We start from the raw sequence: 25878 nt of genomic DNA on the forward strand, positions 1-25878 counted from the left end.
GTGTTGGACTAGATGCGCCCTATGTACTCTATGAGGGACGCGGGTGGCGCTGTGCGTTAAATCACAGATCCTAGGGCAGGCATCCCCAAACTTCGTCCCTCCAGATGTTTTGGACTACAATTCCCATCATCCCTGACCACTGCTCCAGTTAGCTAGGGATCATGGGAGTTGTAGGCCAAAACATCTGGAGGGCCACAGTTTGAGGGTGCCTGGCCTAGGGCTTGCCGATCAGAAGGCTGGTGGTTTGGATCCCCGCGACAGGGTGAGCTCCCGTTGCTGGGTCCCAGCTCCTGCCAAACTAGCAGTTCGAAAGCATGTCAATTGCAAGTAGATAAATAGGTACCGCTCCGGTGGGAAGGTAAACGGCATTTCTGTGTGCTGCTCTGGTTCGCCAGAAGTGGCTTAATCATTCTGACCACGTGACCCGGAAGCTGTACGCCGGCTCCCTCGGCCAGTAAAGCGAGGCGAGTGCCGCAACCCCAGAGTCGTCCACGACTGGACCTAACGGTCAGGGGTTCCTTTACCTTTACCTATGTGCTCTGTGATTCTATGGATTGTAGGCCACCACATCTGGTGTAGCCTAGGCCAGGGTTGGATTTGGCTGGAGCCTCCCATTTTTGGCATTATTGATGGCTGTACCATAAAAGTCACATCCTGCAAGCTTCTGTTTGATGATCATCTGTACTCAGGAACCACTTCCAGGGTCTGGAATGGATACGGAACACCCAGACATCCCACAAGAATCCTGGGACTACTCAGACCCAAACAAGGAAGCAGCGACTCTAAAATTAGCTAAACATGTTTTAATGTGCATTGACTACAAAAGGCCGGGGCAGTCAGAAATCCAGGCCAATGGAGAGAAATAGTTTGCATCAAATGTATGTATATACAGTATACTGTATATTCATCATAATCACACACACACACACACACACACACACACACACACACACACACACACACACAAAGGCACAGGGGAAATAGAAGGAAACTTCATGCAAACCAGTCAAGAAATAATAACAGGACCCAGTAAGGCGTAAAAACATGCATTGTAGCAGCCTCCCTCAGAGGTTTTGGGACTGCAGTGGCCGTACTAGTGTGCGGCTGATGGGTGCTGTAGTCCGAAATCACCAGAAGGATGCCATAGGCTATAATATACCCAAGTAAATAAATGTGGGGCCTACTCTTTTTTTTCTCAGAAAGGAGGGTGACAGCTACCAGCATCAGTCTGTGTCTGCATTGATGTTTGGCCGGCCACTGTGAGAACAGGATGCTGGATTAGGTGGGCTCCCTAATCCTAAAAGTCTGCATATTTATATACCGTAGCTTGCTCCCTTTCCACACCCCAAATATTTATTTGGGGGAACTAGGAGGAGCCTCTCCTATGTGGATTCATCAATGACCAACAAGGGGTGATTCAGCAGCATCTCGGGGGTGACGTACTGGCTTTCCTGGGTGAATTCTCTGATAGGACGCAAGACCGACACCCCCTCCGAAGGCATTTCAACGTTCCAGGAAATTATGGGGTTCCCTGCCCCGACATGTATCCTCTGGTGCCTGTTTAGATCGGCTTTCCTATAGAACCTCTTTCCGCATTCCAGGCACTGGTACGGCTTCTCCCCCGTGTGGATTCTCTGATGGGAAGTGAGGTCCGTGTGCTGGCGAAAGTACTTCCCGCACTCCAGGCACTGATAAGGTTTCTCACCGGTGTGGATGCTCTGGTGGCAAGTCAGGTTCTTCTTCTGACTGAAGCTCTTCCCGCACTCCAGGCACTTGTACCGCTTCTCCCCAGTGTGGATTCTTTGGTGGGTGAGGAGGTTGGATTTGTCGTAGAAGCTCTTCCCGCAGTGGGAGCACATGAAGGGCCTCTCCCCTGTGTGGATTCTCTGGTGGGATGTGTAGCTCGTGATCTGGCTGAAGCTCTTCCCGCACACCAGGCATTTGTATGGCTTCTCCCCGGTGTGGACTCTTTGGTGCCTAGTGAGGTGCGGCTTGTCGTAGAAGCCCTTCCCGCAGTACGAGCAGACGTAGGGCTTCTCCCCTGTGTGGATCCTCTGGTGAGAGGTGAGGCCAAAGCTCTGGTGGAAGCTCTTTCCACACACCAAGCACTGATACGGCTTCTCCCCCGTGTGGATTCTTTGGTGGATAGCGAGGCTCGATTTGTCGTAGAAGCCCTTTCCGCACTCGGCGCATTTGTACGGCCTCTCCCCCGTGTGGATTCTTTGATGCGACGCAAGGTTTGCGCGCTGGGTGAAGCTCTTGCCACATTCCAGGCATTTAAACGGCTTCTCTCCTGTGTGGATTCGCCAGTGAACGTTAAGGTCCGATTTGTGACTGAACCCTTTCCCGCACACCGGGCAGACGTTCCTCTTTGCTCCTTTCTGCTTTTCTTGCTGAATAGGAACTTTGGGGAAGCTGCTGCCCTGCCAAGTAACTGATTCGTTCACCCACACCTCCAGCTGATTCCCCTCCTGATTTTTTGGCCCTTCGTGATTTCTGATTTCCTCTTCTGTCTCTTGATACTTGCTCCTTTCTGATGACTCTCTGGATGGTCCCTCCTCATCCTTACTGGGCCACCCATCACCTTCTGGAATAAAGGAGAGGAGCCTGGTTAGAAAGGGCGGAAAGCTTTTCATCAAACCAGATTCACTCCCATAGAGAAGAGGCTGCACACGTGGTTTACTCAAGGCCCACCAGGTTTATCCAAACCAATAGATTCAAGGTACTAAAAAGGAGATTCCGACTAAACCTCAGGAAGAACTTTCTGACAGTAAGAGTGGTTTGACTGTGGAACGGTTTCCCTCAGGAGGTGGTGGGCTCTCCTTCCTTGGAGGTTTTTAAGTAGAAGTTGGGTGGCCATCTGTCATGGATGCTTTGGCTGATATTCCCGCACTGCTGGGGGTTGGACTAGAGGACCCTTGTGGTCCTTTCCAACATTCAAGCTTCCTCAAATGAATCCTGGGAACCATAGTTTATCAAGGGTGCTGGCAACTGTAACTCTGTCAGAATGTTCTCAGGATTCGAGGGAAGTCATGTGTTTTGAATGCACATTTTCAATGCATCTGCCCTTAGAGGTGTTGAAGCAATTCAATTATTGCTTTAATAAAATGAGAAGTACATCTTCATGCAACACATAGTTGAACTATGGAGCTTGTTCCCACAGGAGGCAGTGATGCCCATCAATGTGGATGGCTTTGTGGAGGTAAAGGCTATCAATGGCTACTTGCCATGATGCTGCTGCTTCTAAGTACTGTACTAGCTGCTGGAAACGGCAGAGGGTGAGAGTGCTCTTGGACTCAGGTTGGTTCTGCTTATGAGTTTCCCACAGGCATCTGGTTGGCCACTGCTACAACAGGATGCTGAACTAGATGGACCATTGGCCGGATCCAGCAGCCTTTCCTTATGTTCTTCCCCAGCTACCTAAACTCGGAGCAAAGATTGAACCTTTAAGTGAATTCTTAATTCACCATTTTAACTAATTATTTGAATCTTCCCTGAACTGCATTTCTTGTACACAGATTATAGACTCATGCACTTAAGGCAATATCGAAACTGCTAAAGTAAAATAATAATACAAAATCCTTTACCCAGCAAGGCCACGTTCCGGGAATTCTCCAGCATGACTTCTCTGTACAATGTTCTTTGGCCTGGATCCAGCAGAGACCACTCATCCTCGGTGAAACACACAGCCACCTCCTCAAAGGACAGGGGACCCTGGAAGAGGAAGAGGAGCAGAAAGAACATGGTGTTCCCCTGTTAACAGGCAAGTTAAAGGAGAATTCCCTGCTTCACTCCCAAATGCGGAGAGAGATGTTTGATGTGTGCAGGGGAAGGTAATTTCCCTGCAGGGGGGATTTAATATAATATAAAAAAATATTCTGCTTTTCCAACAATAAATGCTGGTGTCAAAGCAGTTCATTAATAATAAAATAATAATAATAATACCCCACCCATCTGGCTGGGTTTCCCCAGCCACTCTGGGTGGCTCCCAACAAAATAATAAAGGTAAAGGTACCCCTGACAGTTAGGTCCAGTCGCGGACGACTGGGGTTGCAGCGCTCATCTCGCTCTATAGGCCGAGGGAACCTGCGTTTGTCCACAGACAGCTTCTGGGTCATGTGGCCAGCATGACTAAGCCACTCTGGCGAACCAGAGCAGCGTACGGAAACACCGTATACCTTCCCACCGGAGCGGTACCTATTTATCTACTTGCCCTTTGACATGCTTTCAAACTGCTAGGTGGGCAGGAGCTGGGACTGAACAACAGGAGTTCACCCCATCACAGGCATTCGAACTGCCGACCTGATCAGCAAGTCCTAGGCATTAAACATTAAACACTTCCCTAAACAGGTTTGCCTTCAGATGTCAGATAACAACAGCACTTAAAATTAGAAAACATTCCAGTGACTATAAGCAAAAACACAGTAGCGTATAAATAAAGCAAAAAAGAGAAAATGAATAGAGATTTTAGCTTCTGCTTGGTGGACATGTCTGGAGCAAAGTAGGTTCTCTGGGTCTGTGACATTTACTCCTGCTTTAGATGTGGTAGGTTAAAAAAGTCGCTGCAATCTGCCCTAGGCATACTCAGAGGCACAGCAGATTTCTATGAGTCTTCACTAGCCTGAACATAAGAAGAGCCTTCTGGATCAGGCCAAAGGGAGCCCACCTAATCCAGCATCCTGTTCTCACAGTGGCCGGCCAGATGCTCTGTTGGGAAGCCCACAAATGAACCCGAGCACAAGAGCAGTTCTCCCACTATACCTGAAGGAGCATCTCCACCCCCATCGTTTTGCCCGGACACTGAGGTCCAGCTCCGAAGGCCTTCTGGCAGTTCCCTCCCTGCAAGAAGTGAGGTTACAGGGAACCAGGCAGAGGGCCTTCTCGGTAGTGGCGCCTGTCCTGTGGAACGCCCTCCCATCAGATGTCAAGGAAATGAACAACTATCTGACTTTTAGGAGACATCTGAAGGTAGCCCTGTTTAGGGAAGTTTTTAATGTTTGATGTTTTTATTCTGTTCAGAGCCGCCCAGAGTGGCTGGGGAAACCCAGCCAGGTGGGCAGGGTATAAATGAATGAATAAAATAATTACTACTACTACCGGTACTACTACTACTATTACAACTACTACCACTCCCCTCCAGGTCTCCTCACTCCCTTTCTCCAGCTCTCACCTGGGCAGGTAAAGATGGCCACTCCTCTAATAAGTCCCACATAGACACAGACACACACACAGTTTTGATATCAATCAGTCTCTCCCTGCCTTGCAAATGTTTTTCAATGATCCTTTCCTTACCTGAGCCGGTTGCACAGCAGCTGCTTCTGCTCTGCCGTTAAGAGACATTTCAGGGGGTGGAGGTGGTGTCATCCCGTTCCCTGTGAAGAGGTGGTGGAGACAAAATGTGGAAAGCAGTAGTATGTCAGCGAACTGTGGGTGAATTCCAGGCCCCCACAAGAGGAGAAGGGGAGCTGGACTTTCTCCTGAGAACTTCACACCCCCACCAAGAAGGGATCCTCTCTTACCCAGTAACATGTTCCACGGACGATCCTCTTGGTTGATTACCCCAAATAACGGGATCTGACAGGTACTGGGCAGGCCAAACTCTGCCTTGGGGGAATCGATGATCACTTCCAGCACCTGAAACAGAAGTAAGGATCCCATCCAGGGAAATGGGGGGAGTTGAGAGAAACAACACTGACCGAGGGACGGATTCACGCCTCCCTCCCCTAAGTCTCTGCAAAACCCTGCTGAAATCAATGGGGCAGGCAGAATGTCTGGGCCTCCCCACCCCACCCAGCACATTGTGGATAACCATCTGGCAATCTATGGTGGCCATGCTCTGCCCTCCACAGTTGCAGCCAGAAGTGCTTCTGAAAACCAGCTGCTGGAAACCTCAGGGGAGGAGAGGACTCTTGTGCCTGAGTCCTTCTTGCAGGTTTGCCACAGGCAAAGTCAGATGGCCTTGTCTGACCAGCGGAACAATCGGCCTCTAGAGGTAGTGAGATCTCTCCATTGCAAGGGACTGCATGTCAAAATATAACCCCTCCTTGAGTACAATCCCAGCTCCCTAGAACTATCAGGGTGCTCAACTTTCTCACCTGATCCTCTTCCTGCTTTCTGTCTTCCTCCTGACTCAGGAGGAAACCTTCAGCCAGGGCCACCGCTTGGGAACTGGTCTCTGGCCCACACTCCCTGACCCAGCTCTCCATCTCCGGAGGGAGGACAGCCAGGAGCTGCTCCAGGATCACTAGATCCAGCATCTGAGCCTTGGTGTGCCTTTCTGGCTTCAGCCACTGACGGCAGAGACGGTGGAGTCGACTGCAGACCACGCGGGGGCCCTCGGCCTCCTGGTAGCGGAAATGCCTGAAGCGCCGGCAGAGAGTGTTTGAACTAACTGCTTCTTTATCCAGGATCTTCTGCCCTCTTCTTTTTTGGAATTCCCCAGAGTTCTCAGTTACAAATGAGTCAGGGCCTTTTCCTGATGCCTCCCTTGCTGGGCCTGGAAGACACATTTTACCTCTGAGATCCATCTCAGGTCCCTTCCAGACCAAAAAGTCCTCTTGCTGCAAAGTTCCTTCCATTCCCAGGACAAAAACTGTATGAAGAGGCCCCTGATTAGTCTCAAAAGGTGGAATCCTATATGCTGGACTCCTGGGAGTGGAGTCCTGTTGAAATCAGGGGGGCTTACATCTGAGTAGACACACGAAGGAAATGCACTGCTGGTCTACAGGCAAGCAGGTGAGTTTTAGCCAAAACAGCAGTCAGTTCAAGATTCTCCCTTTGGAAAAGAAAACAAGAATGAGAGATTGTGTCATGTACCGATGGAGTTCCACAGTTAAACTCTGCGCTGTGTGAAAAAGAGCTTCCTTTTATCTGTCCCGAATCTCCCAACATTCACCTTCATTGGACGTCCATGAGTTCTAGTGTTATGAGAGGAAGAACTCATTTTCTCCTTTTCCACTTTCTCATCAGTTTATAAGCTTCTATCACATCTCCTCTGACTCGCCTTTTCTCCAGACTAAAAAGTCCCAAAGGCTGCAACCTTTCCTTATGTCGCTCCATCCCCTTGAACATTTGAGCCTGCCCTTTTCTGAACCTTTCCCAACTCTGCGATATCCTTTTGGAGGTGAGGTGTGACCAGAACCATACACAGGATTACAAACACGGTTGCACCATGTATCTGTACAATCGCAAGTCCACTAAGAAGAAAGTGTCTTGTATAATCGCTTCTAGATTGCCCTGAGAGTTCTACCACCAATTTAACAGGTCAGTAACTTGATTTTTTAAAAAATTCCTATTACATTTCTAACCCACCTTTTCTCCAAAGAGCTCAAGGGGATGTGCACACTTTGCCCGCTCTCAATTTTTTAACCTCACAACAACCCTGCGAGGTAGGTCAGCCTGAGAGTCACCCAGTGGGCTTTGTGGGTGAGCAGGTATTTGAATCCTGGTCTCCTATGTCCTAGTCCAGCACACTAACCACTACTCCGCGCTGCCTCTCAGGCAGTGCGGTGTGAGCACTCCCTAAGTCCAAGAAAATTATTTATACAGTGGTACCTTGGTTCTCAAAAGCCTTGGTTCCCAAACACCAAAAACCTGGAAGTGTTCCGGTTTTCGAACATTTTTCAGAAGCTGAATGTCCGATGCGGCTGTCGGCCATTGTTTCCGGGGCGCATGCACCAATTTTGAGGCTTTTCCGGTTAATTTGTTTTTGTGACTGTGTGGAACCCAGTTCAGCTACTGATTGAGTGATTAGGTGACTGCAGAAATGGATAAAAGCTATCATTGATGCAGGTAAGGAATTTTTTTTTTAAAAAAATATCATCTGCAATACTGTCTTATTTATTTTATAGTACAGTACATTGATTATTGCTTTCATTTTATGGATCAGCGGTCTTGTTAGATAGTAAAATTCATGTTAAATTGCTGCTTTTGGGGTTGTTTTAAAAAGTATGTAACGGATTAATCTGTTTTGCATTACTTTCTATGGAAAAGCATGCCTTGGTTTTGGAATGCTTTAGTTCTGAAACGGACTCCCGGAAAGGATTAAGGTTCAGAACCAAGGTACCACTGTATACTGACTCAGCATACGAGCTTCCTAGAAAGAAATTTGGAGGATGTCCCCCGAGCAGCCTTCACCAATCGTAGTCCAGCTACCTGGAAGCACTTTTAACTGCAATGATCCCAGTCCTCATGGTTTCCCAACGCTGGTGTGGTCTGGACAGGAGCAAAGGAACACACACCGATACCAAGCCAGACCTTTTGCACTGAAAACAGGAGCAACGATCCACCGGAAGCTGCTTTATACCAACTCAGTCCACCCATCTATTTATCTCAGTATTGCCTCCACTGGCCAGCAGAGGCTCCCCAGAGTTTCAGAGAGGGATTCTCTCCCAACCCCCCTGTTTCCCCTATTTTAATATTTAGTCATAAAATAAGCCATAGCAGGATTTTTAAGCATTCAAGGAAAATAAGCCATACCCCGAAAATAAGACATAGTGATAGGCACAGCAGCAATGCCGGCTGCGGCAGGAGAAGGAGGAGGAAAAAGTAAGACATCCCTGAAAATAAGCCATAGTGTGTTTTTTTGAGGGGGGAAATATAAGACGGTGTCTTATTTTTGGAGAAATACGGTACCTGGAGATGCCAGGTATCGAACCTGGGACCTTCTGCAAGCAAAGCACATGCTCTGCCACTGAGCTACAGTCTTAGCTGCTTCCCCACAAAATTAATAATAATAATAATAATAATAATAATAATAATAATAATAATGTAAGGTTCCAGTCCTCATTGATGTGGGATAATTTAAACAGGAGCACAGGAACCCACACTTCATACCAAAGCACTGAACTGTGGTCCTTCTCCCCAAATATTATGTCCCAGTGCTCATGGTTCGCAGTAAAAGGAGAATTAAAACAGGAAAATAGGGACACACTTATACCAAGTCAATCCAGTTTAATTGCTCCGCCACTGAGCTAGAGTAACCCCCCCCCCCGCTGCCATCGCAAGATAAGGTTCTAGTCCACCTGGTTCTCCAATAAAGGGATGGTTTAAGTAAGAGCCGTTTGAGAGAGGAACGGGCTAACTCTCTTTCGCCCACATGCCTGGGATTCTTCGCCTGGGATTCCTGCGGGGGGTTGGACTGGATGGCCCCTGGGGGTCCCTTACAGCTCTATGGAAGGTTTAAACGCGCAAAGGAAGAGGCGCCCTGCAAAGCGGGTCCTTCCCCAAAATGCTTGCATGGCAGAGTGCCCTTCTCAAGAAGGGTGAGATGGGGGTGTGTCTTTTCCCGGGGAGAGGGAGAGCTGGAAAGACTTTCCCCTTCTCAACTTGCTTCCCAAAGAACCCTTCCCCACCCCTACCCCGGCAACCCCACCCCCATCATTTCAACCCCCCTCCAAAAAAACCTCACATTGCAAACTCACCATAGACCTCCCACCTCTTCCTCTTCCTCTCTCTCTCTCTCTCTCTGCCTCTGTTTCTCTCTTTGAGTTGGGGAGGGAGCAGGGGGGTGAATGGGGAAGTGACGTAACCATATTTCATTTCTTCCTCTTCTCCCGACCCCCCCCCCACAGCCTCTCTAGGACTTTGCAGCACGTGGCTTTAACCCTTGCAGGGGCGACCAGCAAAGTGGTCTGTGCCTGTGCAAATTACCCTTTTATTTTATTTTGTGCTTCTCCTGGTAGCTTTTTTTGTGGGGGGTGGGGAGGTGCAAACCAAGGGTTACGCCAGCATTTCCTAAAACTTTCCCACCGTCCTGGGTGCCCCGAAAGCCTTTTTCAGGATAGTGGTTTGCAAGAGAATAGCACAAGGAAATTTAAGAGTAGCAGCAGCAGCAATTAATTGCACATTTATCTGAAATCCAATTTAAATTATTTGGTTTAATGCAACAAAACGGATGAACTACTACTGTTCAGAAGTGGAAGACGACATCACAGGAGACTGATAGTGGGCTATAGTGGGGTAAGGTCTGGGGTATGTATGCCATATACAGAAAAGGCTTGCAGAGCATGGAATTCTCTTGTCCGGTAGGACTAAGCCGGAAGCCTTTGGGAAGTTTTGGAGACATCTCATTTAATATAGTAACAGGGCACAGCTGCCACACATATTGAAAGCAGCCTCGGTAGACGCATGGAATATGTGAAAACAGTGCCAGTGTTATTATTTATGCTTCCCGTTTCGCCATGGATGTAGCCGGGGGTGGGGAGGAGGCAGCTCCCTCACCTAAAGCAAGTTAAAAAAATGAAAACGCTTAACTAAAAGTAGAAAACGCAAAAAGATTTTGACAGGTTTTTCTGAGCACTTAGGGTCAAAAGAAAGTAATAGAAAACAACTGTTGTTGAGACATTTCATTCTGAATATGCTACTGCTAGAAAAGAGCCAGAGAGAGGATGCTGACAGGTGGGCGTCCTGCCCTGCCCCCAGTATCCTGGCTATGCCTTTCCCGCTTTTTCCGTTCTCATTTCTTATGTTCTTAGCACTGGTGCTTAAAAAGCAGAAACATCACCTTGCCTACAAAGGTCCGTATAGTTAAAGCTATGGTTTTCCCAGTAGTGATGTATGGAAGTGAGAGCTGGACCATAAAGAAGGCTGATCGCTGAAGAATTGATGCTTTTGAATTATGGTGCTGGAGGAGACTCTTGAGAGTCCCATGGACTGCAAGAAGATCAAACCTATCCATTCTTAAGGAAATCAGCCCTGAGTGCTCCCTGGAAGGACAGATCCTGAAGCTGAGGCTCCAATACTTTGGCCGCCTCATGAGAAGAGAAGACTCCCTGGAAAAGACCTTGATGTTGGGAAAGATGGAGGGCACTAGGAGAAGGGGACAACAGAGGACGAGATGGTTGGACAGTGTTCTCAAAGCTACGAAAATGAGTTTGACCAAACTGCGGGAGGCAGTGGAAGACAGGAGTGCCTGGCGTGCTATGGTCCATGGGGTCACGAAGAGTCGGAAACGACTAAACGACTAAACAACAACAACAGAAAATTAAGGCCGGGAAATCGCCGGGTCCAGATGGACTCTCGTCTGAATATTATAAAAAGTTGGCAGGAACACTGATAACACCATTAAAAGAGATAATGAATGGAATATTGCAGGAAGGGAAAACACTGGATTCTTGGAAAGAGGCTTACATAACCCTCATCCCCAAACAAGGAGGTGACCCAGATACTACGTCAAATTATAGACCTATATCGCTTCTGAGCTGCGATTTTAAGATTTTTGCTAATATTCTAGCAAACAGACTGAAAGAGGCAATACAATACAAAAAAGTGATACATCCAGACCAAGCAGGTTTCCTTCCAGGGAGACAAATTTCAGATAATACAAGGAATATAGTGTACAGGCATGGTCCTCACAATAAACGGTTTTGTTGTTGTTGTTGACTAAACAACAGCACCGGTGCCAGGCTATTTTGCACCCTAGGCAAGGCTAACTACTTGTACACACACACACACACACACACACACACACACACACACACACACAGAGCCCACCCCCCAAATTTGCTAACTTCAGTTTTCAGAAACAGATGTAACGAGAAAATGAAGAGCACTAAACTTGAAATTGCCAAGTTTATTTCATATTGCCAGAGTAAGTACCACAGCAAATAGCAAAGAAAATGTTCTAGCGCACGGATCATTTGGAATAACCTTGCAAATTGTGGTCTTAAAATTCAAGGCACTTAAAAAGTTTCCATTTCAGGCACATCAAAATCTCACTCGGCCTGCCTGTTCCTTTGCAGATTTTGTCACTAATTCCTTCAGATCCAGTGCCAATGCTATGTGTGCGTGTTCAACAGATGAAATTGCCAAGCCGACTAATCTCTTTAGCAACGTTTTTATAAGTTTGAGCTTTGAGAAACTTGAGTTCAAAATACACAAGAAAAGTAAAACACTGCCTGAAATTTGTAAGCTGTAACAAAAACTAACCTGTAACTCAGCCCTCTTCAGTCTGGTACCATCCAGATGTTTGGAACTACAACTCCCACCAGACCCTCCTCTTGGGTCCATCTCAACATCTCTTCCTGGGAGGAGGGCAAAGAGGTGACCCAAGGAAGGGCTTACACCAGGGTCGGCAATGTGCGGCCCATGAAGACAGTTTTACCGGTCCACAAGCCACCCCTGAACCGAGCTGCCTGCGTGGGGACTTGCCGAGCGGTGCCAGAAACTGTGTCTGCGCATGTCCAGACACTGAAAATCGCTTCTGCACCAGCACAATTTTCAGCGTCTAGGCATGCAAGGAAGCAATTTCCGGCGCCACGGACATGCGCAGACACGATTTCCGGCGTCGCGCTGCGCCAGTCCGGCCCACGGACGATCTCCATGGAAGTGATCCAGCCCATGGCTGGTAAACCTTGCTGACCCCTGGCTTACACTGTCCGCTCCTCTTGTCTGCATGGCTCCAAAGTTGCTTGGGGACAGCGTCAGATTTAGGGTAGTGCAGGTGATTCCCCAACCAATGGCAACAAGCTGAAGGGGCGCATAATAATAATAATAATAATAATAATAATAATAATTTATTTATATCCCACCATCTGGCTGTTGCTTCCCCAGCCACTCTAGATGGCTCCAAATAGAATATTAAAAGCACAATAAATACATCAAACATTAAAAACTTCCCCAAACAGGAAAAATAATATATATAAAATATATAAACCTATAGTTATTTGGGCAGCCCAGGACCCCCATACACACTGTCCAGGATTGCGCCCTGGGGAGGCCACTTTGGGGTTGCCAACACAGCGGTTGGGCTTCACCCCTGGAGACGCACTCCATTGTCTCTTGAGATGGCCCTGGTCAGACGGGTGTTTCAGTTGCCACAACTATAGCATGGTGCACTTGAGAGCATGCACAGAGTGAAATGGGGAGGCGATCGCCTGTTGAGGAGATCTATTTAAAAAACAACTGTATCAAAAGGAATTATTGTGAAATAGGAAATATTTTTTGGGGTGTGTGTGTCAAAATTTGCCTCCCTTCAGGCTCCATATTGTCCAAGTTTGTTCCTGCTTGGGGTGTCACGGTGAGCAGCCCTGGCAGAGCAGGAAAATCCTTGCCAGCTCAGCCAATGAAAAAGCACCCTGGTAAAATTGGCAAAGATCTATAAAAAACTTTCAAACCTTTGTTGGAGATGTAAAGCAGAGGTGGGAACAATGCACCATATGTGGTGGGGGTGTAAGGTGATTAAACTATTTTGGACCAAGATACATAAAGAGTTGAAAAGAATAAGAGCACAATTCTCAAAAAACCAGAAGCATATCTGTTAAGCTTAATAACCAACGATATCCCCAAAGATAAAAAGAATATATTCTTCTATGTGACAGCAGCGGCTAGATTGCTACCGTAGCAGCAGAAAATTGGAAAACAGGAAAAATACCAGAATTATCAGAATGGTGAATTAAGATCTGTGAATTTATGTAGATGGCAAAATTAACGGCATCAATTAGGGGCTGCCCCAAGCAAAAAATTAAGAGAGAGTGGGAGTGTGTAGAGATATATATGAAAAAATGTCGATATAGAAATTAAGTTTAACATAAACGTAAAAGGAAAGACTCACAAGGATACAAGATGATATTATAAAGGATATGACTATTAAGTATAAATAACTGCTAACACAACAAGAAACAATAATGCAAATGCCAATAAGATCTCACATGGGTGGGGGGAAGTTGGGTGGGGGGAGGGAAAATTATTGGGGGGGGGGAAGCACCCTGGCGAACAGACTGTTGCGGAGTGAAACATCCTCAGGGAGGAGCAGGAACAGGATAGAAAGTTATTTTGGGTGTTGTAGGTGTGTGTGTGTGTGTGTGTGTGAACTAGAAATGTCCTCTTACCCAAGAGGCTGCTAGGCCTTCCCCTCTCACTTCCGTGGTGAGAGGTCACCAGGTCCAATGCCCGAGATGTGCAAGAGGGTACAGGGTGCTGGTTAGAGAGCTGTCCCCTTTTGGGGGTGGGTGGGGTGGCGTTCTTCCTAAATTCACAGGATTAACCAAAATGTGTATTGGTGGGTGCAGGGATGACCCCCCCACCAGCTGTCATTCTTCTACTGGTAAATGTAAATGGCATTTCCGTGCGCTCTGGCTTCCGTCACGGTTTAGCCATGCTGGCTACATGACCCGGCAATCTGTCTGTGGGCAAACGCCGGCTCCCTCGGCCTGAAAGCAGAGATGAGTTCTGCACCCCATTGTCAGATTCAACTGGACTTAACCGTCCAGGGATCCTTTACCTTTTACCTCCACTAAAAACCCACGAGGGGACTCACACTACTTCTGAGGAAGTGCCCAGAGCTCTCAACTTTCCACCAGTCGAACATGATTATCATGAACCTGTTACAACAGAACACTAGTGAGATGGACCCCTGCCCAATATTCTTGTTTTATTTATTAGACAATTAATTTATGAAATATAAACAATACAAGAGGGCTTCAGGATTACTCTCTGCATATAAGATACTCTGAGTCTTCCTTGTTCCTTTATTGCGATTACAACAATGGAAGTAATGCGGCTGTTCCTATCTTAATAATCCTTCCAACTTTCTCTACCAAAGACCAAAAATCACCACCAGCACTCCAGATTCACACTCTCCCCCTTCCTAACATTACATTGCATCTTATATTATACCTACTATTGTAAGACGTGCCCTGTTTAGGGAAGCTTTTAATGTTTGATGGACCTCTGTATTTTAATGTTTGATGAATTTCTGTTTTGTTGGAAGCCGCCCAGAGTGGCTGGGGGAACCCGGCCAGATGGGCGGGGTATAAATAATAAATTATTATTATTATTATTATTATTATTATTATTATTATTATTATCTGCATATTTTAAATATGCTGTAAACTGCCCAGAGTGGCTGGGGGAACCCAGGCAGATGGGCAGGGTAGAAATACAACAACAACAACAACAACAACAACAACAATGACAAATATGTACCAGTTTATATACAAATACCAGAACATCACATAGACTTCTATACATTTAACATATGTTTTACACTCCAGACATACAAATGATTTCTCGCCTCTGAGAGTCTGTTGATGTTTTCTAAGTGATCCACTTTAAGTGAAGCTCTTTCTGCATTCCATACATTTGAATGGTTTCCCCCCTCTGTGAGTCCATTGATATATTCACAGTGTTCCACCAACAGCGAAGATTTGTCCACACTCTGTATTTAAAGGGTTTTATCCCTGTGTGGTTTCTTTCCCATGTGAGTTTGTTTATGTTGTCTAAGGTTTCTTTTTTGACTGAAGGCCTTTCCACATTCCATACATTTAAATGGTTTCCCCCCTGTGTGAGTTTGTTGATGTTCTCTAAGATTTCCAGTATCAGGGAAGATCTTTCCACATTTCAATGGTTTTTCCCTTGTGTGAGTCCGTTGGTGTTGTCTGAATGCTGAACTAAACGTGAAGCTTTTCCCACACTCTATGCATTTAAATGGTTTATCCCCGGTGTGAGTTCGTTGATGTTCTCTAAGGTTTCCCTTCTGACTGAAGCTCTTTCCACACTCCATACATTTAAATGGTTTCTCCCCTGTGTGAGTCCGCTGGTGTTTTCTAAGTGTCCCACTTTCAATGAAGCTCTTCCCGCACTCCATACATTTAAATGGTTTCTCCCCTGTGTGAATCTGTTGATGTTTTCTAAGTGTCCCACTTTCACCGAAGCTCTTTCCACATTCCACGCATTTAAAGGGTTTCTCCCCTGTGTGAGTTCGTTGGTGTTGTCTTAGGTTTCCATTCTGACTGAAGCTCTTTCCACACTCCAAACATTTAAATGGTTTAACCCCTGTGTGAATTCGTTTATGTTTTCTAAGATTTCCACTATAAGTGAACTGCTTTCCACACTCCATGCATTTAAATGGTTTCTTCCCTGTGTGAGTTTGATGATCTGCAGTCAGAATTCTGACTTTCTTCTCCATCACCTGCTTTAGAGTGGCAGGAAAATAGAATCCTGTAGGTGTTTTAAGGAATGTGACACAAATCAAGTGCAATTAGCATATTGTCTTATTTTAACATCTTATACATCCCCCACATCCTCCCTATGTCCCACATGTTTAGGAAATGAAAAGGAGATTAATGTTAAATAATAGTAATGTATCATGCACCTTTCATAATCCTTATGAAAACAGCATGATATTAGAAAACTGTTTGCTGCAGAATAGCCTTTTTAAGGAAAATAATTTTTCGCAGGGAAGGCAGCCGCTCTCTGTCCATCAACCTTCCCTCTATTTCTCAGCTTCAGCATTCCGAATGCCATTTTTCATTCTCTGCCTTGCATGATAATCCTCCATCTCCTGGGCTACATTTTAACCCCTTTGACCTCTAGATGTTTATTAATCGCCTGCACAGTCCCTTTCACCTCAGGAGGTCCTTGGTAACCATCTTGGAAGACCCAGGTCTGAGTCTTTTCCAGGGGCTGTGGTATGGGTCTGTCTGGTAAGGGTTGGTGCTTGGGGACGGCTGGAAGGAAAATGTTCTTGGATCTGGACCTCCCTTTCTCAGCCTTGCATTGCATGGGAATTGCTGGAGGTGCAGAAGGAAAGCAGGTTTCAATTTCGGGAATCTGAAATTGAAACACCCACCCCAATTATTGTTTATAATTATGATGTGCCACCTGATCTCATGTTCATCTTGTGACACTGGAGTATCCTAGTGGAAATTCTCTGTGCAGGCCTCTCTCACTTTCCTTTCTGCTTTGGAGTGGGTGCTCAAGGATTCCTGGACGTACCACCTATGGTTCAATGGGGAATATGTATGGCACTGAAGAAGCTCAATATTAAATGACAATATACAGGGTGAGTCTTTTAAAAGAGCCCCGTGGAACATGAGTACTCTGTATCCACGGGGCATCTTTTAAAGACTCACCCTGCATAACTGTACTTAATGGAAACTTCAACTTTGGATATATGTTGTTGTTGTTGTTTAGTCATTTAGTCGTGTCCAACTCTTCATGACCCCATGGACTAGAGCACGGCCAGGCTCTCCTGTCTTCCACTGCCTCCTGCAGTTTGGTCAGACTCATGTTGGTGGCTTCGAGAACACTGCCCAACCATCTCATCCTCTGTCGTCCCCTTCTCCTAGTGCCCTCCATCTTTCCCAACATCAGGGTCTTTTCCAGGGAGTCTTCTCTTCTCATAAGGTGGCCAAAGTATTGGAGCCTCAGCTTCAGGATCTGTCCTTCCAGTGAGCACTCAGTGTTCTCAAAGCTACAAACATGAGTTTAACCAAACTGCGGGAGGCAGTAGAAGACAGGAGTGCCTGGCGTGCTCTGGTCCATGGGGTCATGAAGAGTCGGACACGACTAAACGGCTAAACAACAACAACAAATTATGTCATGGGTTGTTGGGGCAGAGGTAGTACCTCTCGTGGGGGACATATAGGGCACCTTCGTCCAACATTGGTCCCTACCCTGCACTCAGCTAACTACACTCCAAGCAACTGGACACATTCCCTAATCCTGCACCATTTACTTCCTGAGGCGGCTCCATTGCGTCCACCTTCTCAGAACCACCCACCATTTCAGTAGCAGTCCTTCAGTTCCCAGCTATTAGTTCCCCCTCCCCTACAGAGGAATTATTCATCTGAATCCCGGGTGCTGGGAATCCTGAGTAGGGAGAGAGCTGTTGGCCCTGCGGGGGGGGGGGTTCTCCTTGGCTGGTCCTAGTGAGAAGAGGATGCTGGCGAGGTGGGCTCTGATCCTAATCCAGCAGGACATTTCTTAAGTTCCCACAAACTGAAACAGGACCTGCAAAGATACAGTCTCCCAGGTAAGAGGAAGGACATACCTCTCAATTGGTCCAGGACAAAGTCTCTGTATTTTTCTGTTTCAAGGGAGGAGTTGAGCTCAGATTTGCAGATCAGAGCCTCTCCTGTGTGGAATAAGTAAAACGGAAGTGCTATTTATGTCACTGTAAAAGCATTCAAAAATATTCATCTGTTGAATAAAGTATAAGAAAGCATCTGGTGTCCTGTTAAGGGCTAATAAAATATTATGGTCTCAGCATTTGTGGGCTGCAGGCTGAGGATGTCGACTCTGGACCAGGAATACTCACATCTCCATTATCCTGCGAGTCTCCCTGTAGATTTTGCATAGTTATTTTGGAATTCTCACTCACATACTGTCTGTAAATTTGGCAAGCTCACACCCCTTGCCTATAACACTGGCAATTCCTGGCCTGCAGATTCACAGCCCTGGGTGTAGAGCATCTGGCCACAGGTATTGTCTATCATGAAAATGCCCCAGACTGGGACGGCTCATGGATTTACTATCTTTGGATGCTGATAGATTGTATCTCCGTTTGTAACTCACTCTGACATTGCCTACAAAGTAATAGAAATGCCTTCAGGATATTCTTATAGATAAACCCTGAAAGCCTTTCTATAGCATCCTTCCCCCCTAATCATCATCGATTAACCATGCAGTGCAATGGAAGCCTGAGAGAGAGGAAAGGTCTCTGGCTACTTTCTGGGAGGGGATTCCAGAAGCAAAGAGCCACTTTGGAGAAGGCCTCCTCCTCCCTCCTCCCTCTCAGGACCTTCCAGCTTTTTCTCTCTTCTCCTCTCCAAGGTGGAGCAATGGTTTGACCTGGTATAATTCAGCCCACAGCAGGCAATGCAGTAGTTTGCGAGGATCAACGGGGAGGAGCTTCCAGGAAGGAAAGGGTGGAATCAGTGGAACACCCTCCCCCCCTTATAAGGCATCTAAAAGAGTAAGAACAAATAATAATAATATTTATACCCCGCCCTTCCCAGTCAAGACCGGGCTCAGGGCAGCTAACAGCAAAAATATCAACGCAAGTAAAAAAGAAACAATTCAATTAAAATGCTGATTAATACAATGTTAAATTCAATTTTAAAATTAGAAATCTACAAGTGAGATAAAACCATTATAAGATAAAACCTTAGGGGAGGGAAACCCTGGGGTCAGACTGCGTCAGACCAAAGGCCAAGCGGAACAGTTCTTTCTTGCAGGCCCTACGAAAATATGACAAATCCCACAGTGCCCTAGTCTCCTGAGACAGTGTTCCACCAGGTCGGGGCCAGTACTGAGAAGGCCCTGGTCCTGGTCGAGGCCAGTCTAACCACCTTGTGACTCGGGATCTCCAGTATGTTATTATTTGTGGACCTTAATGTCCTCTGCGGGGCATACTGGGAGAGGCGGTCCCGTAGGTACAAGGGTCCTTAGCCGCATAAGGCTTTAAAGGTCAAAACCAGCACCTTAAACCTGAACCTGTACTCCACCGGGAGCCAGTGCAGCTTGTAAAGCACTGGATGAATGTGATCCCACGGCTGGGACCCCGTAAGGAGTCTCGCCACGGCATTCTGCACCCGCTGGAGTTTCCGGGTCAGTTTCAAGGGCAGCCCCGCGTAGAGCGAGTTACAATAATCAAGCCTAGAGGTGGCCATCGCATGGATCACTGTGGCCAGATCAGGTTGAGAAAGGTAGGGGATCAACTGCTTAATGCAGTTCCAGAGATGGAAAATTGCCACCTTGGCTGTGGTTGCAACCTGCGCCTCCATGGAAAGGGAGGCATCCAAGGTTACTCCCAAGCTCTTGACAGAAGGGGCTGACACCAATTGAGCCCCAGCAAAAGATGGAAGTTAGCCCCCCCCCCCCCGACCCATGTCACCCCGACCCAGCCAGAGGACCTCTGTCTTCAAAGGATTTAGATTCAACCGACTCCCACGTAGCCATCCAGCCACAGCTTCCAAGCACTTGGTCAGTGTGTACGGGGCCAAGGCAGGACGGTCGTCCATCAACAGATAAATCTGGGTGTCATCAGCATATTGATGACATCCCAGCCAAAAACTCCGGACAATCTGGGCGAGGGGGCGCATGAAGATATTAAAAAGCATCGGGGAAAGGATTGCACCTTGCAGGACTCCACACACCAAGGAGTGCCGCGGCGACAACCCCCTCCCTAGCACCACCCTCTGTCCCCAACCTGAGATGAAGGAACGCAACCATTGTTGGACTGTGCCCTGAATCCCCACGTCGTCAAGGCGGTGGTCTAAAAGCTCATAATCGATCATGTTGAAGGCGGCTGACAAGTCTAGAAGAATCAGCAGCCCCGACCCGCCTTGATCCAGCTGTTTACGGAGGTTGTCTGTTAGGGCGACCAGTGTTGTCTCGGTCCCGTGGCCAGGACGAAAGCCGGACTGGAATGGATCTAAAGCCGATGTTTCATCCAGAAACCTACCAAGCTGTTCGGCAACCGCTCTTTCAATTATCTTACCCAAGTATGGGAGATTTGAGACAGGGCGATAATTGGATATCAAACCTCTGTGTTCCTTGTTTCAGCTTGTTTCTTATTGAATGACTTTTTGCCTTTTGGTTCTATTCATATCAACAGAGACCTATAGAATTTGTGTTTCATGTGAATCATATTTATGCTCAGTCTCTAGTCTTGTTTTTTATATTACATATGTTGTAAATACATTCTGTTCGTTTGAATTTGGTCACGTGTTTCCCAGTTTTTAGTTCAACTTGAAAGAGTGGCAGATTCCTGGGCAGGAGGGAGAAGCCAAGGCAGACCCACCAGAGATTCCTCCTCCAACGCCCAAGGATGGAGATGGAGACATCTCTCCAAAAGGAAGATTCATTCTCTCTCTCTTCTCTCTCCCTCCCTCCCTCCCTCCCCAGCTGGGCTTCCATCTCCCAGGGATGCTGCCATTCCTCCTTCAGGCCCCCCCGTTTCCTCTGCCCACCTCCCTCCTTCCCACAGTCTCCCCTGCGCTCAGAAACCGCCCCTTGACACCGCTCACCCTCGCCCTCTGCGCTGAATCTCTCCCGGGTGGGCGGTGGGCGCACCAACCTCTCCATCTGGAGGGGCCTCCCAAGGCTAGCAGGGAGGGGGGAGAGGGAGGGGGGTCTCTATCCAGGCCTATTTCACTTCCTTTAACCGTTTCGTGGACTCCGTCTCTCTATCAAGGCGCAGGAGCCCTGGAGGGATTCCTGCCAGGGGGGAACGGGTGGCAGAGGGCATCATGTTTGGGTCCTGGGATAAAATCCAAGGCTGCTTGGGAATAGGGGTCCTCATAGGGACCCCCTTGGTGGGGAGGGCGCAGCTGGGTTGCATGGATCGGGGGCCCTGAGCAGCTCCTGGACCCCCAGGAAAAAGAAACATGGGTGGTGGGGGGAGGCTCCAAAGGAGATCGTGCCACGCAAACCCTGCAGGTGTTGGGCCCCCACTTCGCAGCTGGATGGCGGGGATCGGAGCCCCTGCTTATGAGGCCCAGGAGAGGGGCTTTTTTGGGGGCAGGGATGAAACTTGGCTTTATGTCACCCGATTCAAAGACCCAGTTTGGGACCTTTGCGTCCACACAAAGACATCCTCAAAGGTGCCCTGCTGGAGGCGTCACCTGGTGGAAAAAACAACACCCGGCTAGCCCCACCCCCATAGCTATGGCTCTGTTTCCGAGAGGGGTCTCTGTCTTTTTCTCTCCCCCTTCCACCCCACCCCACAATTGCTCGCTTTCCCCACGCAGCCTCTTTACCTCTTTGTCCTCTCTGGTCCTCCGCCTCCCTTGCTCGCTGTTCCGGTTGCTCGCTGTTCCCCCGCAATATATAGCGGAGTATGGGAGTGGGGGGAGGGGTTAGTCAACCAACACCCCTCCTCCCCTTCGGAAAACCTCCCACGTTTCAAGGGGTCCTTTTGGCCGCCTGGAAACTTCCGACCTACAGACACTTCGGGCTCCTTGTCGAACGCGCGCGTCTCTAGAGCTACGTTCGCTGAGCAGCCCCTGCCTGTGTTCGGATGGAAACAGGAAGTGATGGCGCTGCCTTTGGCCTCCTGCTCTTGGGGCTCCGTCGGGAAATTGTCCCCTCCTCCCCCCAAATTGCCTCCCCTCCCCACAGCGGAGAGTCGAAATGGAGGCGGGAGCGGGTGGCTTGCTATTTGTGTATGAGTTTATGTGGATTAATGTTTCCATCCACAGCAGGGTGGCAACTGCACACTTATTTTTCCTGATTTATTTTTGTTATTGTATCATTTTAGTAGCGTTAAGTTGAGGGTCTTATGTAGGCTCTTCCTGGCTCCTCAAAAAGGCCAGAAGATGAAGAAGGACATAATCAATGTCTCCTTAAAACAGGACTAGCTAATAAGGAGGCAGTGATAAGACGCAGGGGCCATGCTGATTTATTGCAATTATCTGTATAGTTTAAATAATAAACATATATATGTATGTGTGACTATTATTATTTATTTATCTGTTTATTATTTATTACCAGGCTCATCTGCTGGGTTTCCCCAGGCACTTTGGGTGGCTCCCAACAGAATATTAAAAACACGATAAAACATCAACATTGAAAACTTCCCTAAACTGGGTTGCCTTCTTAATTAAATATCAATATTTATTTGTTTTCCAATTATTGTTTTTCCTATGTGGTTAGCAGTTGTATTCCAAAAACATCTGGAAACCCAGGTTTGTGAAACCCTGATGTGTACAGTGATTTGCTTGTAGGAAGACTCCCCAGAAGAATGACTAAAGAATTAGTTCAAAATAACAATAACAATAACAATAATATTAATATTTATTTATACCCCCACCCATCTGGCTGGGTTTTCCCAGCCATTCTGGGTGGCTTCCAACAGAATATTAAAAATACATCAAAACATCAATCATTAAAAACTTCCTTAAACAGAGCTGCCTTCAGATGTCTTCGAAACGTCAGATAGTGGTTTATTTATTTGATACATGATGGGTGTTAGATAGAGTAGGCAGCACCACCACCACAAAGGTCCTCTGCCTGGTTCCCTGTAACTTGGCTTCTCGTAGTGAGGGAACCACCAGAAGGCCCTCGGCGCTGGACCTCAGTGTCCGGGCAAAACGATGGGGATGGAGACGCTCCTTCAGGTATCCTGGACCAAGGCCATTTAGGGCTTTAAAGGTCAGCACCAACACTTTGAATTGTTCTCGGAAACATACTGGTGCACCACTCTGGCGAGACACTCTGTGGGCAGGTAGGGTCTCAGCCTGCATACCAGATGCAGCTGGTAGACAGCTGCCCTGGAAACAGAACTGACCTGTGCCTCTATGGACAGCTGTGAATCCAAAATGACTCCCAAGCTGTGCACCTGGTCTTTCAGGGGCACACTTACCCCATTCAGGACCAGGAATTCGCCAAACCTGCCCGACCCGTCCCCCAAAAACAGTACATCTGTTTTGTCAGGATTCAACCTCAATCTCTCTCTTGCTGCCAAGCTGCTCTTCTGCAGCCATGTTATCTTAATGTAATTTTGCTGTCTGCACATGAGCTCAGTCTCCATGTGAGATGAACTCACAGATTATTATGTAACTACTAAGTAAAGCCAGCCTTTCTGGGATCAGATTGTGAAATGAAATGTGAGTAAAATTTGTGTTACTTTTTAAGGAAAGATTATTGTGTCTTTATTCTTTTAAGAGGGATAATAAGGTGTGCCTGCGCAGAAGCTGCTTGGAGTGACTCTGCTGGCCCGGGACTCCATGAGCGCCATCGGGAGAGGCGGGGGGAGGAGGAGGAGGAGGCAGCTTGGAGCCTGGCCTCAGCCTGGCTGTCCCCGTCCCCCTCTCTGCCACCAGGGGAGACAGCGCCAAGGGCAGCCTGGGGCTTGTGGCGGCCGTGGTGGGAGCCAGAGGGGCAGGTGCCGCCTCCTCTTCTTCCTCCTCCTCCTCCTCATTGCTGGTGCATCCCACGGAGGCGGCACACTCGGTGGTCAACTCTCCCGACCCCCATGGGGGAATCTGGCGGCTGCTGGGGGAGTAAAGCAGCCTCCCCACCCTCCTGGGGCGACGGGAGGGGCCGCTGGCCCGCAGATGCCCCTTAACCCACCCCAACCTTTTGAGGGGGTGGGGGGGCCTGGGCCGAGCACCCATGGGGGCCGGAACTCCTGGAGGCCACCCTGTTCAAGCGCGAGTTCCATGATTTAAGAGGAATAATTGGATTTAAATTTATGGACATGCTTCAAATCATGGGGAGGAAGATACTGCCAGAAATTCCAGCCTCTGAGTGATAAGAGAGTCAAGGAAACACCATATTAAAGAAAGAAAATGATACGCTGGACTGAACAAAAAGGGAAGTGAATTTCTTTTTATTTATATATTTCAAGATGACACTTAACACCTTCCCTATGGACGGTCGAAGTATTTAGAACACGGGTGTCAAACACAAGGCCCGGGGGCCTAATCCGGCCCGCCAGACCTCGTCATGTGGCCCGCGTAGCCACCGCCGACAGTATCCGCCGACAGTAGTTCTGGAGCCTGTGATTGGCCGAGGGTCAAAACCGGGGGCGGGGCTGCAGGCGGAGGCCGGGGTGCTGGAGCCGTGCTGACGGCCTTGGCCAGGGAATTTCAATTTCGAATGAGGCTGAGGGAGGCGGTGGCACAGCGGCCAGACGGGGAAGTGAGATGCAGGAGGAGGAGGAGGAAGCCTGCCGAGGAGGTAGGAAAGCCCTACAGGCGCCGCCGGCAAAGTTGGTGCCGGGACGGAGCAGCGCTGGATTTTTTTTTGGCGGGCTTTGCTGTTGTCTCTGAGAGCGAGTGAGGCGGCACTGGGGAGCCGCCGCCCGCCGCTTCCCTTCCTCTCCTCGGCTGCATCCGGGAGGTGGGCGAGCGAGCGGGCGAAAGGGACGCGGAGTGAACCTGAGGGGGAAGTAGGCTAAGCGCAACAGCCGCTCTCTTGATGGAGCCGGGTTTCTCTTCCCTCTTCTCCCGTTTTCTCCTCATAGACACTCGGGAGGGTGCCTGGCTTTTGCTCTGCCCCCCACCCCCGAGCCGCCCTTTGACTTCTCAGTTCCGGCGGAGCTGCTCCCCGGGGGGCGGCCGGGAGGGAGGAGGCGGCGACAGCACGGGTTCCTGCTCTTCCCGCTCTGCCGCCGCCTCCTCTCAGCCCCTCGTGATGTAGGGCTCCAGATGGAGTCGTCTCGCGGTTTGAGTAGGTGGGAGGGGAATTTCTTTGGGGGGGGGGAGGTTTTCAAGCCTCCTCTGCCTGCAGTCCCGGTAGGGAGAGGCAGCGGCGAAGATGACAACAGCGTGGGTGGGGGGAAGAGCAGCTCTGAGGCGAAGATGCACGTCCGCTGGGGCTGCCGCCGCCTTCCTCCTCGAGAAATGCGCTGCCCTCCCTCAGCGCGAGGGGAAGGGACTCTGGCGCTGAGGAGGGAGGATGCAAAAGCAAATCAGGGAGTTGGCGCTGCACACCATGTTCCTGCCCCTCTCCAAAGCATGGGGTGGGTTGCAGCGTGTGGCATCCTGCCTAGCGGGGTTTGGGTGTGCGCAGGGCGGGAGAGGGGAGCCCTCTTTCCATCTGCAGGTTTTTAATCCCAGCAGTGGCTTTCTCCTTCCTGCCGAAGGTTTAGTTGAGCCCCCCCCTCCGGAAGCCATCGATCCCCACCTTTTGTTCAAATTTCCCTCGTTTACATCCCCTCCCACACACGCGCCACGACGCAGGAATGTGATCCGTGTGGGGGCGGGAATGAGCTTACATTATTACAAAAAACAGTAATAATTGAATGCAGTGACAATAATTTATGATAATAAAGAGTGGACACATAGTCCTACAGACACAACCGGCCCTTTGAGGGTGACCAAACTGCTGATGCGGCCCCCGATGAATTTGAGTTTGACACCCCTGATTTAGAACAAACAAGAAGTTATAAAAATAAACTGTGTAGATGTTGGAGTATACACAATAGATGATCTATTCAAAGAGGTTTTGCTAAGTCTGTAAGATTAAAGCCTCCCTAAGGATGTACCTGTTGTCTTTGTCCATGGAGTTTTCTTGGCAGGGATACTGGAGTGGCTTGCCAGTTCCTTCTCCAGGTGGATCACGTTTAGTCAAAACTCTCCACTATGACCTGTCCATCTTGGGTGGCCCTGCATGGCATAGCTCATAGCTTCTCTGAGTTATTCAAGC

At 48.3% G+C, this 25878-nt stretch overlaps 2 protein-coding genes across 7 annotated transcripts in view; both read right to left on the reverse strand.

Moving 5' to 3' along the window:
- Positions 1-788: 788 nt before the first annotated feature.
- Positions 789-9557, reverse strand: LOC118081189 (uncharacterized). 2 transcript variants are annotated; one of them, XM_035107490.3, is made up of 6 exons: positions 9423-9557; positions 6096-6775; positions 5520-5634; positions 5293-5372; positions 3588-3714; positions 789-2587 (listed from the first exon to the last, which is right to left on the reverse strand). In XM_035107490.3, exons 2-6 carry the CDS (start codon positions 6576-6578, stop codon positions 1383-1385), a joined length of 2010 nt encoding a protein of 669 aa, XP_034963381.3. In that variant the 5' UTR covers positions 6579-6775; positions 9423-9557; the 3' UTR covers positions 789-1382. The 2 variants fall into 2 exon arrangements, with proteins under 2 accessions (XP_034963381.3, XP_088519998.1); XM_088663872.1 differs by lacking the exon at positions 9423-9557 and adding an exon at positions 7555-7840.
- Positions 9558-14911: 5354 nt separating this feature from the next.
- Positions 14912-25878, reverse strand: part of LOC118081399 (uncharacterized) — a 34915-nt gene continuing 23948 nt past the window's right edge. Inside the window, exons 1-5 of one of the 5 annotated variants that reach the window (XM_088664214.1) lie at positions 21486-21652; positions 17774-17857; positions 16603-16719; positions 16094-16511; positions 14912-15939 (exon numbers count right to left, since the gene is read on the reverse strand). In XM_088664214.1, coding sequence (XP_088520340.1) covers positions 15164-15939; positions 16094-16100 — 783 coding nt within the window. In that variant the 5' untranslated portion in view covers positions 16101-16511; positions 16603-16719; positions 17774-17857; positions 21486-21652 and the 3' untranslated portion in view covers positions 14912-15163. Of the gene's footprint in view, positions 15940-16093; positions 16552-16602; positions 16720-17773; positions 17858-21485; positions 21666-25878 lie in introns of those variants that run through there. The other 4 variants (XM_088664213.1, XM_088664211.1, XM_035107908.3 and 1 more) reach the window with 4 other exon arrangements.

Source organism: Zootoca vivipara, chromosome 2 (assembly GCF_965207765.1).
Source record: "Zootoca vivipara chromosome 2, rZooViv2.hap1.1, whole genome shotgun sequence".
NCBI classification, from domain to species: Eukaryota; Metazoa; Chordata; class Lepidosauria; order Squamata; family Lacertidae; genus Zootoca; species Zootoca vivipara.